The sequence below is a fragment of the Diadema antillarum genome, unplaced genomic scaffold (assembly GCF_040938485.1).
Source record: "Diadema antillarum isolate AM-2024a unplaced genomic scaffold, OU_Dant_1.0 seq00001212_RagTag, whole genome shotgun sequence".
Classification (NCBI taxonomy): Eukaryota; Metazoa; Echinodermata; class Echinoidea; order Diadematoida; family Diadematidae; genus Diadema; species Diadema antillarum.
In genome coordinates, this window is record NW_027272004.1 from 997,465 (window position 1) to 1,011,447 (window position 13,983).

The following is a 13,983-nucleotide window of genomic DNA, read 5'->3' on the forward strand; positions in this document are numbered from 1 at the left end:
CTATCCACCTGATCCGCTCGTCATCTGCGGGCATCCTGTGAGCATAACACGGGTGGTTTAATGGCAAGGAATGGTCGACAGTGAAAAACATCCGCGTAGCTGGTCAATTCTGCGGGCGTGGATTGCTAATGATCGCCCCGTCACTGTACAAGCATGCTAACCTGGAAACATTGAACTGCATATTACTTGAATATGAGACCATTCTGAAGCAAATAATTTTCACACAACAATAGATATATAATGTACTCTTAAATGAACCCCGCAAGGATTGGAACAATAATCCCCAAGCATTCCCACTGATTCCCACTGATCAGTTACTTACTAGCCATCCCCTTTGAGCTTGTAATGGATGGATTTTTGTAAAAAGATATACTACGATCCATGAAGATACATACTTTGAGCCATTCCCGAGATATGGAGAAAAAAGGTTAGATGTTAGCACCTTCAATTGACCTTGGACATTATGATCCGAAAATTTCCTTTTATAAGGAGAATCTGTATTTGGTAACATATTCATACACTGAGTTTCAAGAAAATACCTTCAGGCATTGCAGATATGTGGGGGAATAATGAAATTTTACGAATTTAAGCATGTGCACCCAAAAGTTGATAGGAGAGGCACAACTTCGTGCACTCATGTATACATATAATATGCCAAATTTCATTTGGTTTCCTCAAACAGTACTCAGGGGCGGATCCAGGAATTTCGTAAAGAGGGGGCGCGTTTACAAAAATAAAGGGGGGCGCACGCACCCTTCCCCCCATTTTTTCTTTTTATTTCTTTTGTTTCAACAAAAAATAAAGGGGGGGGGGGGCGTGCGCCGGTTGCAGTCCTCCCTGGATCCACCCCTGGTACTTTATAGTTACGCTGTCCACAATATTGATTTCGGACGGACGGACGGACGACCCGAAAACATAATATTATGCCTCACGGGACACTTCGTGGAGGAAGCATAAAAACACACTCACCCTCAGACGGGTTGAGGCCGATAACGTCAGTCTTGTCATTTCCTTCACTGTCTGGCTGGTTCGTCTGAGTGGAGATAAAGATCCACATACAAGTTCCTGTCAGTAACTGTTAATTGATAAGATTTACTAGTATTTTCAACTGCTGTATAAATCATGCGTTTCACCATAATAATGAATATCGTACAATGCAATCACCAAAACACATATGTTTAAATTCATAGGCATTCATGCAGAGAATTAAAGGAATATAAGATCTGGAGTTCAAACTATTAATTATTCTTGTCAATTGCAGCACATGTACATTTGATTTCAGGTTTTCCTAATTGTTGCGGAAAAGTAAGACATTGATAATGTTCGTTGCTTTCAACGATGAGAACAGGGGTATTATGCTGATAAAGAAAAAAAGAAACTGCTCGAGAATTGTTTAAAAAAATATTCTAGATATCAAGGAACATCTCTGGTGTAGTGTTACGGTTAAGTTCACACAAATGAATACAAGGCGGTCTCAGTGAATTGAAATGAATAAATCTTCCGGAGCTTTCTAGGAGTTTGCTTGACAATCAGCTTCCAACCAGAATTATCATTCTTGCTTAAAAAGTGAGGGGGAAGAAATGGTATTACAGTATTTCTGGAAAAAAAAATACCTCTTGTAAACCAGTACGATGGTGTTCCACACAATCGTCCATCATGACCTGCCAGTAAGAATCCCCTGTAATAGATATAAAAAGCACCACTTGAATAAAGTCTCAGCAGACTTATCTTGTTTAGGGTAAGGTTCATGTGTGCATTTGTGTGTATGTGTGTGTGTGTGTGTGTGTGTGTGTGTGTTTGATGAGTGTGTGTGTGATTTGCCCGATGTCATTACTGAAAAAATGCAATAAATTCCAACACTTGACACTGTCGTCAATAGCGAAATTTATATCATCATAGGTTTGCTGGCCTTTTTTTAATTTTTCATCAGTCTTTACAACACAAGATAGCTGGTTAGCCCATACTTATTTGCACGATCGTACTGCTGCTCAAGGACTGCTGCTTGTCTTCCACGGGAACCAACTGTTATAGACGGACCACTGGGTTGTGCAACCTGCTCTTCGCACACACAGAGTGAATGAATGAATGGAGCAGGATCTTTCACGTCTATGTACAATATGTCTTGACTCTTTCACAAACGGATCCTCCCTGTTACGTCCTATCTTATGGGGGACAGGAAATTTTATTCTGGAGGGAACGACATGATAACACACAACATTGCTAAACAAGACTCGCTGGGATTCGAGTCATTCGATTACAAGGCATATATACACTACGACTGAGCCACTAGCTTCGCCGTCCTAGAGTGGAATTATTGTGAATACTGCTCACCACTAGGCTTAATACGTGTCGCCTTGTCTGTCTGGTTAATGTTCCACTTCTCACCAGCCTTGGCAAGGTCAATACTGATTTTACACCCACTTCTGGTCTCAACTCCATCCGTGACTTTTTCATCTGTGTTAAATCTGATGAAGGGAATAACAAAAAGGAAATTACATCACCTTATATTTTGTTATTTCGTCAACAAAGACAAACAAAAGCTTTTCAAGGGGGATGACATTGAAAAGCAGTAATGTGTTATCAACATCTTGTCACCTCACATCACTATTATTTTTTTTCCCGAAGATTTCAAGTAGATTGTTATGTGATTTAATTTCATACTAATTTATGTAAGGTCCTTAATGACACGTGCATGTAGGTGATAACCTCCCGGCCCCCAAATGTCTGACAGAAGTTAAGAGTTAATAAACGCCAATCTCCTGTTCTAATCGAGGATAAGAAAGAGGGAGAGGGAGGGATAGAAGAGAAAGAGGGAGGGAGAGAGGCAGGGAGAGGGGGAGGGAGAAAAACAGGTCAGTTTCGGTCTGAATCTATAGTGAAAGTTCTTCGTTGAATTTTTGGACTGACTGATTTTGCTATAACACACATTCCCCATAGACACCTGCCCGAGCTTTTTCGTTATTCATCTTCAACGGGCTAAAACAGTTCCACCTATAAACACATAAAGCATCGATAAATTGAAGGGTTTCTTACTCTTGGCCTAAAAGTGCTTTCCTAAGGCTGGTTTTCCCAACTCGCTCTTGGCCGACAAGCATTAACCGCGTGTGGTAAACCTTGCGTGTTTTGTCTCGTGCAGCTGTTTTGGCGTAGGCCTTTAGTGCTCTCGGCCCACGAGCAAGAATTTCTAGCGGTACAGCGACATTGTTATCGGGGGATTCCACAGCTAGACGGGCAGATCCTGTCGTTCCGGTGTTGTCTTCCCCTTCTCCACCAGTATCAGTGAATACGACACCACAAAAACAAGAAAAAAAGTGAAATGTCAAGCATGGCAAGAAATTGCACCTTTCGGGTGGCATATCGACACTTTTTTACCGTACCCATTAAAACACCGATTTCTTTAATATTCAAACGATCGCTGAAGGGCGTAGAAGAATAGAAATGCGTAAATCTTGTTCTCGATTCTTCTTTGAATGATTACTCTAGCTTTCTGACAGAGTGTTAAGAGAGGGTAATGAGCTCAATCAAGTCTTTGTCTATTTTATGACTAAGTCGTTCTATCCTTTGTGTTCTAACGACATTCCGGAGCACAGATTGGATTAAAGACTGGAGGAAAAAGGCTCTGAATTGTTTGGCGGGTATAAACCTCTACGGGTCATTACATTCCAATCTGAAAACGGATGGGAATAATCTCTGCTTAACACAATTTCAAATGAAAAAAGAAATAAATCTGTAAAACTACAAATGAAGAAATACACGAAGACTCTCCAATAATCTTCCTTCTAGACGTATCTTTGAGGGATATTTCTTGATTTAGTTTCCTTTCATCGCAATTATGTTGTTGTTGTTTAAAGATTGAGACACTTCGAGTATGTCACGCACTTTCATGATCAGTAGGGTGGTACATCCAATTACCGGACGCTTTTTTTCGTGGCTTTGATTCCGTAGTCAGAGGATGAAATTTCGGCTAAAAATAAAACCACTTATTTACAGACTCCTGGAAATTACGAATTCAGCCAACTTATGCCAATTGTTGGCTCCAGTTTTTAGAAAATATGCTTCAAACATACCCCTCCAGAAATACTTGTTTTTTGCGCGGTGCAAAATCGCATTGCATTACCGGACGCGATTTTCGTGATCGAATAATCGAGGTCTTTCGCACCTATAGTCCTTGCACCAGAATCACAATTCATCCCACAAATCACCGTACACATTCTCACCTAGAGGATGACAAAGAAAAAACCGGCAAATGAGGCTTAAATTTCGTATTTTACGGTAAAATGTCTGTCTTGAACATTTCGAACAGTTTACGGAATAAAACCTTGTGAGAAATCGACAACTGCTTAGACGCTACTTCTACTTTACGTGCTTTGTATATGGGAGCTGCACGCGCGGATTACGAGTTGCGGGCCCCTTTAGCGCACAACTATTCCGCATCGTTCGCGTTTGAGGACGATAGCTACAAATTTCCGATATCGATCAGTGAACTTTTAGTTATATTGGAATCCTGTATTATTCTGTATGTGAGTGGGATTTCATAGAGTTTCAGTCGTGAGATGTGATTCAAACATGCATAAATACAGTCAAACCTGTCTATAGCGGCCACCCAAGGGAGACGGAAAAAGTGGCCGTTATAGACAGGTGGCCGCTATAGACAGGTAATCCAACTTTGTGTGCTTTGCTTACATGTACATGTATCATAGTTGCATCCTTACATGTACATGATGTGTGTACGTATGCATACACCCGACCGTGTGTTTCATGCATTTAACCGTGCCGGTGTATATGAAATTGTTGCACAGTAGCATGTTTATTATCGCACACATGAAGAATTGTGCATTATTATGACTGAAGGAGGGATGAATGGAGCGGTGGCGATCACTGAAAGTTGCCCGCACGGCTACCAAACAGAAAAACACGCTGAATTATCGGCTTGGCTGCGGCTCCATTGGGTTTTTGGCCGCCATAGACAGGTTACTATCTTCCGCGGGAAACAAAATTTGTGGCCGCTGGCCGCGTTAGAGAGGTGGCCGCTATACACAGGGTCTTTAACAGAGCTTTTCTCTCGGGGGGATTTTGCAGTGGCCGCTATAGACAGGTGGCCGCTATAGACAGGTGGCCGCTAAGGCAGGTTTGACTGTATTAACTATGACGAGGTGCGAGTCACTCGACTATAAATCTGAGGTAAAATGTGAATTTCTTCGTGTTTTTACATTCTTATGTCGCGTTTTTTGCGATTTCGGTCCACACAAAGTTCTGTTAGGCTAATCTAACAGAATCGTAAATTTGATCGTACAGAATGTCATTAGTACGCAAAAATGTGCGTTTCCGGTAAATACCGTGGTGTCCCGTAATACCATGCTTGCCTATACATCGTAAACGGTAAGACGGTGATTGTTTTTATTGAGCCAAGGGATAGATTCGAGTGTGTATGCAATCGAAAATATTATTGAGTTTATGTTACAGTTAGTTAGTTTCTGTCGGACCAGTGTAATCAGCAAAGGTAGACGTCGGTTAGCTTAATCTCTGCCTGCAGACTCCTATCTTTTTTTCACGTATCGATACTAATTTTCGTCGGTGTGATCTAGGGAGCAGCGATGAGATTCATGAGAACACTTTCTGGTGGACTCAATAATCATCGACAGTGAAGGACAATAAGTTGTCGTGAGATGGTGTTGGTATAATATCAACATTATAATAGTTATTATGCTGTATATCGCACCAGAAATATGGCTTCCTCAATGTATTTCACTTTGTGAAAAAAGCTCTTGCTGGTGGACTCTGAAAAAAAACAAGAAAAAAAAAGAAAAAGAAAAAAACAGTAGGATGCATAGAAACAGAAACATCCATCAATGGCCATAGTATTTGGGTTGTTCCACTAACAAGATCTTGTTTATACCGGAATTCTGCAAAGTCACATATAGAATGTATTGTATTGGACGTATTCTAAACCTATTTTTGTTTCAGTGAAAGGGGCGTAGGAGTGGAACTCCTCGTAAAGTGAAGCTAACACCACAAGTTGTCATTAAAATGTGATGCAATATGGAGTCTTAGATATAGATTAAGCAAAAATTGACAAAAATTTGATCAAAGTGAAGCCGACAAAATAAGAATACTTTGGGGTAATGCACATATGTAAACTTTGCCCACTTTTATTTCGCTTCATGGTTGTAGGCTATTCAGTTTCCTATTTTTTAAGAGGAGGAAGTGAAAAAAAAGTCCATAAAATTATTGGATACGGTTTTGGGGTACTTCTGCTAATGTCAGGTTAAGACAATAACTGTAGAACTAGTCTTGTTCCGGTATAGTTCATCAAACACTGAATATCTGTGAATTTCTTTCTGTCACATATTAACATATTTCAAATTCATGAAATTCTTCCGTCAAGATGCTTTCATTGCAACTGATTGACAAATTTTATGAATTTGAATAATTATGCAGTACCCGCTGCATGCTATAAGGATAAGAACCAACATTTGCTGCCTGGCGAAAGCTCGGTGGTCCAGCAAAGATGACGCCTGTCCGGTGATCAGGAGGTCGTGGGTGCGAATCCCGCTCGAGTATGTACGCCCATGATTTTTTTTTTTTTTTTTTGAATGGCTACTACTAACACACTGATCAATTCAGTGCCTATTTACGTCGATGCAGGGCAATTTGTCAATCAGTTGCAATTAAGATATTTGGTTTTTTTTTTTTCGCTCATAAGCGCAAGCCCGTGTTTGTGGGTGAAAGGTAGGACTGATCATTATGATTTACACTGCGATTTTCCACTGTCATATTTTATACAACGCCCAAGTAGATCCTAGTAATTTGATTGGAGGATTGTTGGTGACGTGATATTCAATAAGTACTCCATTCCACGCGCCGTGCAATTTTGGCTCTATTTTTGTGTGCAACTTGGTTCAATTTTTTCGTTCTATTCCACGGTTTGAGAAATTGTACGGTATTGCATGTACTGTGTGTTGCATATTGCAGCTAGCGCGGTGAACGTGTGCGGTACATCCCATGCGCGTTTGTTGGCCTACGTAGTGCTAGTGTACGTGTATGAGCGCTAGCTGTTACCTGTATCTACACTGATTGTACAAGCCAGAAAGAGAATCGCAATGGATCCACATGTAAGTATGGCTCTGTTTTTCATACATATATAGACTTCTAGGCCTACTTAGACCTACCCAACAATCCTCCAACCAAATCTGGATCTGGATCTGGATCTGGATCTGGATCTGTTACTCTGAAAAGCTCAGGTTGAGCATCACTCAGAACGTGACTGTGACTGGAGTGACGTTTAGTCCAAATGCAAATGCTTTTGTAGATACCCTATTAGTGAACATGTGCAGGAAAACAAAATGTCATTTGATCTTGATTAAGTCGAAATTTATGCCAAATTCATATGTCTTTCAATAAAGCCAGTGATAAATATTTTATATGACAAGGTTATATTTACATCTTATAAAATTATTATGACATGGAATTGAATCAGTCAGAATCTAGGAAACGTCAAATAGATAGCAAGCTAACGTGGGAATTCCATGTTGATTTTGTGTATGTAATGGAGACCTACGTTGCACGCATACTAGCGAGCTAAGGTAATTTTGTCTCAGGCATGTTTTACAGTCATTGTATCCCCTGGCTAAATACCGGTTAGTGATAAGGTTAGAGTAAAGATTAGGGTTAGGGTCAGGGGAAGGGTCTGGGATAATTGCACTAGACTCGGAAAAAATACAGATTTTTGTTCCATATAGTTACAAAACGTTTGGTTTGTTTGTTTGTTTGTTTGTTTGTTTGTTTGTTTTATTTAAACACGGGTAAAAATACTTGCAGCAAGTCCGTATGATATACACTGTACAAAAAAAAAAACACATAATGTGGTACGATCAACGTATAGGATAAAACACAATAATCGGTATAATGAAAAAAAATAAGAGAAAAAATGCATATATACACAACACTCTTTACAAAACAGTCAGACAGTAGAATGCAGTAAGAAGAAAAAAAAATCTCGGAAAGGAAGTGATTAAAAAAACATACATTTACTCAGAAATAGAAAAACTCATAAATCAAGTAAGAAAACAGAATCGATATCCTTCGGAAATTGGGCTAACCTTGTACACGTTCTCGTGGCTTCCGGTAATTTATTGAATAATTGAGCTGCTATGTAAACAGTACTACTTTTGCAAAAATTGGTTTTGGTAACAATACTTTAAATGCCGAGTTCCTCAGATTGTTATTAGATACTTTTACGTTCACTTGCTAAGTTCAATTTAAAACTCGTCAAGGTGATGACATCATAATTTATTGTTATCAATGCGTGTTTCCTCCTGATATTTTTCATTGTCTTTACAAGGTATCATGATGTGTATATTGGTGGCCCTCGGAAAATATAATCGGCTATTCTTCCTTCACGTCTCAGGAATGAGATCGCGTCTCGTCACTGTTAATCAGTGTTAATTCTCCTAGTAGTGATATCAAAAGTACCTTTTCCAGCTCTCTTTCTTCCGGTAGTCGCGGGCTGGGATGCACCTTGATTCGTCTCGATCCACCTTTTACAAACAATTTAAGAAAATTACCAGGTCATTAAAGTATGTTGGCGTCTTGGAGATTTACTCCGTGTCAAGCAAATTTTACTGCATATTTCCAGTGAAAAGACTGGAGGCATCAACAGAGTTTGTACATCAGCAAAAATTCGTCACGAAACGAAAAAAAATTCATGGGAAACGAGAAGGACAGGTTATTATAATAACAACCTGGAGAATATCCAGATAATCAAAGAGCTCTGATTTATATTCATATTGGATGAAAAAAAAAATATCAAGTCACAACTCAACGAAGAATCGTCTAATAGTAACAGAATAGGCCTATGAAAAAAATTTAAAATGTATCAAAGGACATCAATAAAAGTCAAACCTATATCGGTGAAAAAGGAACATTTTACTTCTGTTTAAATTTCGACTATTGATTTAGATGGAATTAAAAAGATTAAACTAACAAAGATTATGGTTTTTCTTAATTTCTCCTGTTGACTTTTCTGCCATTGTAAAAGGTGCTCAAAGTATAAAGCAACAATGCGTCATTTGATTTTGATTAAATCGAAATGTATGTTTTTCAATAACACCAGTGATGAATATTTTTTTATATGGCATGGTTAAGTACGGATGATAAGTTAACATTGTTTTGACACTAGCTATGAAATGCAGGCATGGAAAAAAATGTTTTGTTTCAGCGGAGTATCAAAAAGATCTTAGCCTGGTATTACTTTGATATTGCATCATTTATTATGTATATCAGTAGAATGAATTGCCTTCCAGCTATTTACCGAAGTTTGTTAAGAATTGCTGAGTACATTCTAATCGTACAAGTACAGATTTTCTTTTTGCATCTCTTTCTCGTACGTGATAACCCGAAACAGCATGATCTATATTTTTGATGATAGTCTGGAAAGATAAGTGATTCTATCGTCCGGAAAATGCCTTTAAGAAGAATCTCAAGTTATTTCTTTTCTTTAAATTCCCGTCTGCAGCGATTTTCTCTATGTTGTTGAGCACTCTACGATCATGCTTTTTATTTCCTTCTTTGCATCCAAGCATCACACTGGAAGAGGAATGGGGGGAGACCACGATCTGGTAGGCAGACGTTTGATTGCCAGCAATGGCCGTTATTCTCTACCTTTGCTGAACGTCCTGATAAACACGACGCTTTTCTGTAGCTTCGTAGTGTTAACACCTAATATGTCATATTCTTTTACTTATAAATGCATTTTCCCATTCCATAATTTGTCATTCCCTAAGAACTGCAATTCTCATGTGAGAATTTATCCTTTTTTAACTTTTGGCAATCTACGCCCTACAAGTAGTGTTTCCATGTAGATTCCTCACATTTTAACTTATTATTTTTTTTTATTTGCTGTATTCTACAATAACATATGTATAAAATATGTATACACCTGTATTCACACGCATATATACACACAAATACAACTGCATCTTACCGAACTCCTTCATCAACGTTTCTGTGAAAAATTAGTAGAGAGACTCCGCTCAGTTGTGCCTCCTCCAGAGCTACCTGGAGGTCGGCTTTGCTTCTCTCTTTTGCGTCTACCCAGGTGTGGAGGACACTGGAGAGGGCCTGGGCGTAGTCTTTGTTGAACCTATCCAGTATCTGCTTTGCCTGGATGTAATCAACCCCAAGCATGCAGCACAGTTCTGTATATTTTTCCGGCGGTACAAAACGGGTCAATCTCTTGATATGCGCGGGTGTGACGTTTTCGGCATCTGCGAATGAGTTAAATTCAATTGTGAGTCCTTCGGCATCGTTTTTCGTTTATAATCTAGCACAATGTCATCGTTCTAGCCTAGTGCCTAATGAAAGAGCAAATGATTAACCTCTTTCAGAAAGCAGGAGTGAATGATATTGCCCTTATTTGCCAGGAACAAGTCAACGGAGCACGTACTCCAAATTAAAATGAAATCTTGCAAAATTCTTTGAGTTTTATCTTGGTTCTGCAGTGACGTCACGAACTGTTGTAGTCTTCTCATCAAGCAAAGGCGGCACCAAAACTTTAAAAAGTCACAACTTTTCAATGGGATTGTCTGATTTTCCTCAAACTTCATTAAGTTGTAATAATATTGCTGCATTCAATCAATCCACGTGTATGTTGGGAGACACTTCCCTGTTCAATAACCAATTAAACATTTTGGAAACAATGCAAGTTGTTATGATCTGTTGGGGGGGGGGGGCGGATGCATTCCAATGTGTTCTGTTTATCAAATCAGTAATGTACCAGTGATTGGCAGGTGATGTCATCGACAAAATTTTGGCTTGGGAAACCATATTTTGTGTGCGTATCCAAGTAATCGAAGGTAACAGAGAGAGCATTCGATTTATCATAAAATATAAAGCAGACAGTTTGTATATTCCTTTTGCCACATAAATGATGATATAAGGCTATCACAGATCAACAAAAGTCAACAATACTATGTATTCGCTTTGCAAATTTCCTTTGGTCGTCAATAACCTGACTTAGAGTCACAAAGATTTCAATCCAATGAATACGTACTATTTGCCGGGACATCAATCTGCTCATATTCTGTGGTATTGTAATGTTCAACTGTGGACAAAGAGAAAAAAAAAAAACAAGGAATAACAAACGCACACACAAAGATACACACACACACACACACACACACATGTCACTGCATGGCACCTGGCTTTCTCCTCCACAAGCTTCAAATATTAATAATTATGAATAGCGTTGAAAGTAACATACTGCTAATGTCCCATCCGGTGAGTTTGAAATGCTATTTAGAGATTCATATCTTTCCTAACATTGATGTATAAACATAATGTATCTTCTAGAGCTGTCACAATATCATTGGTTAGTCGAGTACTTTGAGAGGTAAGGATATCCCAATGTTAATTCACTGTGTCGGCAGTCTCGCCCACGTCAACCTGATATCCAGTGCGATCCTGTTCGTGCAGCTAAATTTTATTTCACGCTGCCTTTCAAAAAACAATAAATAAAATCAATTTTGAATTAAATTTGTACCGTTGTTTATTTGTATGTGTTGGACTACATATTTAATATTTTTCTGCTATATTTAATCAACACCTTGAAAATTGAAGGCAAGTACAGCTCTCGTCGTTCATTCTGAGATCTTTTTTATGCAAATGTCCAATGCAAAATTTGCTACGAAATAGAATTGATGCCGAGAAAAGACCTTTTCTTCAGATATATTGCATTTCTTCATTAAAATTGTATGGAATAAAGCAGTTATTGATGTGAAAGCCATTTTTTAAAATTTAGTTGGCATTTACTTCAGATCATTACAAGAGAATAGTATATCTTTATTGTGAACAAACGCTTATCTCCGGATTTATCATTTATCCACTCCCCTTAATGGATGTCCTAAGTTCAGGAGTAAAAATGTATTTCTGTTCTGCTGCCTTTATTCTCTTTCTCTCTTATTTTTTTTTTCAAAGATTGATCTGTTTCCCTGCTTGTGTTATGTAAAATAATTTGAAAGGATTCACGTTTGCATGCCAACTGTTGAAATCAATAAAACATTCAATAAAAAAACCAGAATGGTAGCCAATCTCAGTCCATTAATTTATGTACACCAATAATATATTTCCTATTCATCACAAGCGACAGATTTTCTTTCTGTTTTAATGATATGCTCTAGCAAGTTCGTCTTAATATTCTATAAAGAAAAAAAAATCAGTAATGTAGGGCAAATTGATATTATTGTTATTATATACTACTACAATTATTATGAATTACATACCCGATGGTAGATGCATCTCAGCAATCCGGACTAGCCTGGCTCTCATCAAAGCTCCTTTCAAGTCTGATCGAAGTGACGACATGCTCACTCCCATACTCCATTTACGAAGCATGCTGAGAGTCCCTCTGTTCGTTATGTCATAATAGCAATAGTTAGTTTGTATAAAGGTATCGATTTCTCCCAGAGAGAAACCCAACTGTGTCCCAAGGTTCTCAATGTCGTCAATGCTTGATATATCTCTGGCAACACCTTTCAGAAGGGAATCCACATCACCTGATTGTCCAGCAGCCATCCTGCAATAAATCATTCAAAGGTTCTCGCAATCTAAATGTTTGTTGATTTCTGATGTTCTTTTTTTGGTCTTTACATCACCAAATCAATAAACATTTTATGAAATATGCATTGCATATTTTATATATTTTTCTTAATCTTTTTTTTTTCACCCTGTTAAGCCGCACCTCTAGAAAAAAAAAATGCCTCCATCATCTTTATTCGTATTCCAGCTGTGACATCATCATCCTGTAACGCTTTGATAAGCTGAGATATAGACACAGTACATTGCCTAATACCATTCATTGATACCTCAAGGGTCCGTATAAGAAAATAACCTGTAATTCAAGTGCAGGTATCGTAATAGCTATGAATAGCAAGGCACATAACTTTGTCTAGTGTTCAGCTGCTCTATAGGAAGAGAATGATGTCTCAACTGAAACTTGAATTAAGATGACCTGGATGATTTGTTTGAGATGTAGGGCTAATTGGCCGGGTGCACATAAAGTCTGGAGAAAAAAAAAATAAAGATGTTTTGATGCATATTTTCAAGCAGGATTTAGTGAATTGGATACATGTGTGTACAAACCCGGAGGTATAAGGTCAAAATACATTTTGATTGCAATAACCCTTTAATGTATACGTTGACTTCTGTAAGTATTTCCATTGGTCAATAATTGTTTGTTTGTTTTTGTTTTTTCACCGTGATTCGGTTTCTTCATTCCCAGACTTTACCCCGTAGTTGACCCCTGCATGCAGGTTACAGTCGTTATAGCAAACACATACCTTGCGAGTCCAAACGTACGGGAAAAAAAAAAACGTTGTATGCAGTGTATTATCGTACTCTGTGCGTCAGTGTTGAAACATAATATGCAAATAGATAAATATATATATCTATGTCTTAACCTCACTTTAATTACATTTACGTTTTTAGGTATTCCTATGCCTTTAAATACAATTATGATATATAAACACGCACATAAATATTTAAACATTATATATATATATATATATATATATATATTATACACCTATTATATGTGTGTGGGGCCAATAAAAAATGAGTTTATTCGACTCAAATTTTCGCCCTCTACAGGATTGTTGAATATATTCTGTACGAGAATATCGTAATATAAACAGCAACAAATCAATGAACCATCTTCGTGAAGTGTGTATACATTGATATTATTCAATGTTATCGATAGTGTATTTGTTTTTCTTTGGTTTTCAGCAACAAAGAACCAAATTTATAAAAAGGTTTTTAAAACGTCAAACTGTCTTCTAGTTACGTGACTCCCATTATGTACACAAGTCAAACCAAAGATTTTTGTAATTCCATTTTATTCTATTTTAATTGTGCATTTTAAAGTTACTGGACATCATACGAATAATCAATTATAAACGATGTATTACTCATATTCAAACAATGTACTAG

At 37.9% G+C, this 13,983-nt stretch overlaps 1 protein-coding gene across 1 annotated transcript in view; it reads right to left on the bottom strand.

The window, feature by feature from the left end:
• The window catches only part of LOC139744795 (uncharacterized), a 329,121-nt gene continuing 315,138 nt past the window's right edge, over nucleotides 1–13,983 (bottom strand). The window contains exons 2-7 of the mRNA XM_071655209.1: nucleotides 8,473–8,537; nucleotides 3,034–3,262; nucleotides 2,332–2,465; nucleotides 1,614–1,678; nucleotides 970–1,033; nucleotides 1–35 (exon numbers count right to left, since the gene is read on the bottom strand). Of these exons, the coding sequence (XP_071511310.1) occupies nucleotides 1–35; nucleotides 970–1,033; nucleotides 1,614–1,678; nucleotides 2,332–2,465; nucleotides 3,034–3,262; nucleotides 8,473–8,537 (592 nt within the window). The remainder of the gene's footprint in view (nucleotides 36–969; nucleotides 1,034–1,613; nucleotides 1,679–2,331; nucleotides 2,466–3,033; nucleotides 3,263–8,472; nucleotides 8,538–13,983) is intronic.